This window comes from Tribolium madens, unplaced genomic scaffold, assembly GCF_015345945.1.
Source record: "Tribolium madens isolate multiple individuals breed KSU strain unplaced genomic scaffold, Tmad_KSU_1.1 Scaffold_71;HRSCAF=194;Tcas5.2_LG6, whole genome shotgun sequence".
NCBI lineage: Eukaryota > Metazoa > Arthropoda > Insecta > Coleoptera > Tenebrionidae > Tribolium > Tribolium madens.
In genome coordinates this window covers 6,285,922-6,292,104 of record NW_025401041.1, presented here as the reverse complement: position 1 = coordinate 6,292,104, position 6,183 = coordinate 6,285,922, and the positions used below count along the sequence as shown (strand labels likewise).

Here is a 6,183-nt window from a genome sequence, read left to right as displayed (position 1 = left end):
TATTTCAAATTTAATTTATTTTCAACAATATTTAGAAAAAAGACTATGAAAAACGCTAAAAATGTCATTATATACCGACATAATAAGTAATTTAAAATTATCACTTCTTTTATTTTGCAAATTTTGACTCGAATATTAAAAATGATGGATAATGTTAAATTTATGTATGTAAAATGCTCAGGGAAATCGCTAAGAGTCAAAAAAACTGCAAAATTTTTAATAGTTTAGAAGTTATAGTCAACTATATAAATTTTGAGTATTTTTTTCTTTACCAGCGATTTTCAAAAAAATGATTTTTTGCAGATTAATGTTTTTACTTTAATATGATAGCAAATTAAAAGAGCTTTTTAACGGTACTAAACTGATAGTAGTTTTAGAGTTATTAGTTAATATTAGCTCCAGGTATCTAACATCGAGCAAAATTTTGACAAAAATAAAAAAAAATTAAAATTTTAAAATTGATCCTTAGGATCCAAGAGACTCAAAAAAGTATATAAAACGTTCCAAAAACAAAATAAAATAATTTTTGAATTTATTTTTGAATAAATACAGACTGAATTATGAAAAACGCTCCATTATTTTTAAAGAATATTTTTACATCAAAATCTTAAAATGAAATTTTTCTTGAAAATAAAAACATTTAACTAAAATTAAGGTGACACTTGTGAAAAATAAAAGTTGTATTGCTTTTTTATCCTTACTGTTTAAATAGTGATTTGCAAGTTTACACAAAGCCCGTTAATAAAAGAATTAAAGTGAAAATGGCTTCAATCAATTATCTTCAAGTGAGAAAAGGAAAATTCCTCAAAGGTGTGCCCCACGTGTTCGACAAGTGTCAATTAATACCTCCTGATGCAGGTGCAAAAATTTCGCCCAGCTTGCAATGAATTATTTTCGACAATTTAAGAAAGTGCAATAATTTTCATCAGACATGACTTACGACTGCATGCACCCAAAAACTCGCTTTATTCTTTTGCAAAATTGGAATTTATTTGTATGCAAGAGCGGCTCTCGCCACACCACATCCTGAATAAGAAAGTCGCGATTTGTGCTTTATTATAACCTTGTAATAAGCCATTTTTATTGACGATCAGTCATCTCGTCAAACTTTCACGAAATCAAATATTTCATCCGCCTACAAAGACAAAATTGAAATTTTGCAACAGCCACTTGATAAAAATCCCAAATCCACGCAATAAATAATTGAATTGCCTCAAATTCTCATCGTTGTTCCTCGTTTATTTTGCGAAATCGAGACCAACTATTGTTCCAAAGTCGTGTTCTCATCCCGATTTCGAGTTTCTTCGGTGTTAATGTGCGAAATTCGATTTGACACACTTTGAGACAAGGTCAATGCGAATTGACATTTGAACGTTATTTTTTCTGATTGATTATGGGTTTTGGGGCGAATTGGGCAATTTTTTGGCTATCTTGTGCAACAGATGCAACAAAAGTACGCAGAAATGAATGAGTGTTGACTGAAGCAATTTCTATTGACATTTTTTAACTGTTTGCTCATTTAAATAAATTATGAAAAGTGAGAAGATGTGGGCAAAAAATTATGCTAATGTTTACGCGTACGCACGACAAGATTGCTAATTTCTCCAATTTGGAGGAAGTATATAGGGTGTTTGAGCTTTTAGAGGAAATGTCCTCAAATGGAAAATTTTCTTTGTTGCAGCAGCATTATGTAAATCAGCAAAGTTTGTTATCAGGACAAAAAATAGAAAGTTGTTCAGTAAAATAATATTTCATGTATAATTTGATAGTAATAATATCTATAAAAACTTTAAATAAACTTAAAGGAAATAAAATAATAATTTTGTAATAATTCAATTAATAAGGGAAAACGTTTTTCTTTAAAAAATATTAATAATTTTTTCAAATTTCCAAATTAATTTCAGAGGATGTGGATGAAATCTGATTTTGGGACTGAAACCGTAAATTATTATTGTTATTATTGTTTACATTATTTTTTTCCAAAAAAATTATAAAAACAGAAAATTGTTTAGTAAAATAATATTTTGTGCATTCCTGATATAATTTTTCTAATAATAATAATATCTAAAATTAAAACTTAAGGCAAATAAAATAATGATTTTATTATTGTTAATTAATAAGCGAAAACAGTTTTTTTTAATTTCAAATTAATTAGAAAGATGCGTTTCAAAAAATGTCGAAATTTGATTTTTTCAGTTTTGAGTTAAATAATTAAATYAAATTAATAAAAACAATGTTAATTTGGTTATTTACATTATTTTTTCTTTAAAAATTAGACGTGTTTCATTTATGCCTCACTGAAACTCAAAAATTTGATGTTCAAAAAAAGTAGAAAAATAGAAACTTGTTTAGTAAAATAATATTTTGTGCATTCTTGATATAATTTCTCTAATAATAATAATAATATCTATAAAAACTTAAAATAAACTTAAGGCAAATAAAATAATAATTTTATAATTATTAATTAATAAGCGAAAACGTTTTTTTAAATTTAAAATTAATTAAGAGGATGTTTCAGAAAATGTATATGAAATTTGATTTTTTTAATTTTGAGTTGGATAATTAAATAAAATTAATAAAAAAAATGTTAATTTGATTATTTACGTTATTAAAAAAAATCGTGCTTGATTTATGCCACACTGAAACTCAAAAATTTGATGTTCGCGTCCCGATGCGGCCCGTTTTTTTTTCTTTTATAAATCACAGTTTTGTTTAGCGCCCACCTCACGTTAAATTTTGTAAAGATTTATTATAGTGGAGTAGCTTTGCACACATTTCATCACAAATATTGCCTCACTAATGCGTGGTCAACAAACACTATTGACTATTACCTAGATAAGAAAATTGCTCTATTAGCACTTTAAATTGCTGAAAATTCTTGCACAAGCTAGAAATTGGCCAAAATTTTGAAAAATACAATGCATTTCCGGTCATTGCGGAAGCAACATGTGTGAACTATGCTCATTAGCTGAAATCTTTTCTTCGTACATACAAATAATAAAATATTCGGAGCCCGCTCACAATGACATAACAATTTTTCGAACCTTCCGCTTATCTTATATGGAAGATCTCCAAAACCGCCATGTTTTTTTGTAACGTGTAATACTTTTCGCTTGACCATCTGTCGCAATAATAGTACCGAATTTTAATGTCAAATTATGTAAATAATTAGCGATTGATTTGCAAGACTTAATAGCCCTCCTCCTTCCGAAAAAAATTGAGATCACAGTGTAATTAAATCAGGGACACATCCTCGCTTCTTCACTTTTAATTGAACGCAAGACGAGTGTGAAGAATTAAATAATTCACGTGGACTTTTGACTTTTTAACGCTAAATTAGACCTTATTGAAACATAGTAAAAGTAATTTTTCTTTATAAAGTGAATGTAAAAGCTCCTATGACGGCGTGCAGTGTGAATCTTCAGTGGCAGTGGGGGCGCTATCTATTTAAACTATGTGGGATAAATCGTATTCATCATTTGATCATAGTTTAGTGGTTTAAGAAGATGAAACCATTCGTGGTACGTACCCTCTTATCTTACACAGTGATAACGTGCCTCACCAGTGCCCTCAAAGTGCGGATTTTGATCGCACTGTATTATTTTTCAAAATTTTTGAGTGCCGCGACCAAAAATTATTTTTTTCAAAATTTTCAAGTGCCGCGACCAATTTACCATTTTTGCCACTTTTTTTGATTTATCAAGAGTTTCGTGACAAATTACTACAATACTTCAGTTATTTGCCACTAGATTCTTAGTAACACAAGTTTATAGAAATTTTTTGGGTGGCCTTACTGTTTTAATTATTTATTTTTAATTTTTTAACCGATAAATGCAACTTTTTTAATTTTTTGTTTTTACTAAGACACACATATTTTAATTATTTAACTACCAGATTGTCAAAAATTAAATATATAGTTAATTTTTTTCTAGTTAGTTGCCTACTAGATTGTCAAAGACAAAATATATAGACATTTTTTGATATCTCAAAAAAAAAATTTATTTTATTTTTTAATTAATCAGAGTGCCGTGAAGAATTCGATACCAACCAAAAATTATTTTTTCCAAAATTTTTAACTGCCGCGACCAATTTACTACACATTGTCAAAAAAACTACCATTTTTGGCACTTTTTTTGATTTATCAAGAGTTTCGTGACAAATTACTACACATACTTCAGTTATTTGCCCACTAGATTATTAATAACACAAATTTATAGACATTTTTTGGGTGGCTGTACTGTTTTAGTTATTTATTTTTAATTTTTTAACCGAAAAATGCAACTTTTTTAATTTTTGATTTTACTAAGACACATATTTTAGTTATTTAACTACCAGATTGTCAAATAAAATATATAATTAATTTGATTCTAATTAGTTGCCTACTAGATTGTCAAAGACAAAAATATATAAACATTTTTTGATACCTCAATTTTTTTTGAATTAATGAGAGTGCCGTGAAGAATTTTTTTTTTCCAAAATTTTCAATCAATTTACTACACATTGTCAAAAAAAACTACCATTTTTGCCATTTTTTTTTATTTATCAAGAGTTTCGTGACAAATTACTACACATACTTTAGTTATTTGCCCACTAGACATAAATTTATAGACATTTTTTGGGTGGCTCTACTGTTTTAATTATTTATTTTTAATTTTTGAACCGATAAATGCAACTTTTTTAATTTTTGCTTTTACTCAGACACATATTTTAGTTATTTACCTATCAAATTGTCAAAAATTAAATATATAATTAATTTTATTTTAGTTAGTTGCCTACTAGATTGTCAAAGACAAAGATATATAGACATTTTTTGATACGTCAAATTTTTTTTTAATTAATCAGAGAGTGCCGTGGCAACTTACAAACTTCATTTGTTTATCTAGATTGTCAAAAAAACTACTAGTTAACAGTGTTGCTTGAATTTTTTGGTGAAATTCAAAATTTTTATGGCCTTTTTTGTTTCTGTCATATTGTGATTGGTATCTTGTCGTTTTATTTTCGCACGATTTCTAAGCACCTTAATTGTCTAATTGCGAACAGAAATGTGCATGTAATGACATCACGCAAAGAAGCGTGTGAACGTTGCTTTAGTTTGTCATTAATTGAATTACTTTAATTTAAATTAGATTAGATAAAATGGCGTTCTTTTCGGTTTTTCGCAAAGTAAGTTGAAGCAGTGAAAGCATTTAAACGTTTTTTTTTTCGGTTTAAAAACAAAATTTGGTAAAGGTCTAGGTCTGGGTCAGAGTTTTGAAAGTTAGTTTGTTTCAGTTGTTGACAACTCTGGTTGCTTTGGGCAACGCCAGGCCTGAAGCCGGCTACAGCTACAGCCCTCCATCTAGCTCGTACGGAGCTCCATCTGGAGGCGGCGGCGGTGGCGGCGGCTTTGGAGCGACTGGAATTGGCGGCGGCTTCGGAGGCGGCCACGGCGGCGGCGGCGGTAATTCCAATCTGGGGAGTTATGTCCCGATCTGATTGTTTGTTTAGGTGGCGGCTTCGGCGGCGGATTCGGAGGCGGTTTCGGCGGCGGGGCCGGAGGCGGTTTCGGAGGCGGTACGTTTGCTGACTTTGAGAAAATTTGGGTTTAATTAGCAGTTGTAGGAATTGGCGGCGGTGGTGGATTCGGCGGCGGATTCGGAGGCGGCTTCGGCGGCGGTACCACCGTCCAGAAGCACATCTACGTCCATGTGCCACCCCCAGAACCCGAAGAGTTCCGTCCTCAGAGACCCATCCAAGTCGGGCAAGCCCAGAAACACTACAAAATCATCTTCATTAAGGCCCCAAGTGCCCCAGCGCCCACCGCTCCCGTCATCCCAGTGCAACCCCAGAACGAAGAAAAGACTTTGGTCTACGTTTTGGTCAAGAAACCGGAAGAAGCACCAGAAATCAACATCCCGACGCCCGCCCCCACCCAACCCAGCAAACCGGAAGTCTACTTCATCAGATACAAAACTCAGGTAAATGGGGTCGAGTGAAAGAATTGTGATGTCATGATCGGAATACAATTAGGTTTAGTGCACTTTCTTATTGGAGATCTTCTTCGGGAGGTAATTTCTCTAATCATCTGTTAACTGGTGAAAGTACAATGCACATGGCGACTTTCTTGTGAGATATGATGACACGGTTTTGCGAAAGTGAAACCTTCTGACCTTTGATTTCCTTGCAGAAGGCGGCCGGAGGCGG

General features: G+C 31.6%; 1 protein-coding gene across 1 annotated transcript in view; it reads left to right on the top strand.

The window, feature by feature from the left end:
- The first annotated feature begins 3,362 nt into the window (after nucleotides 1–3,362).
- Nucleotides 3,363–6,183, top strand: part of LOC123009163 (ATP-dependent RNA helicase dbp2) — a 3,161-nt gene continuing 340 nt past the window's right edge. The window contains exons 1-5 of the mRNA XM_044405287.1: nucleotides 3,363–3,521; nucleotides 5,272–5,440; nucleotides 5,488–5,553; nucleotides 5,602–5,957; nucleotides 6,167–6,179. Coding sequence (XP_044261222.1) covers nucleotides 3,507–3,521; nucleotides 5,272–5,440; nucleotides 5,488–5,553; nucleotides 5,602–5,957; nucleotides 6,167–6,179 — 619 coding nt within the window. The 5' untranslated portion in view covers nucleotides 3,363–3,506. The remainder of the gene's footprint in view (nucleotides 3,522–5,271; nucleotides 5,441–5,487; nucleotides 5,554–5,601; nucleotides 5,958–6,166; nucleotides 6,180–6,183) is intronic.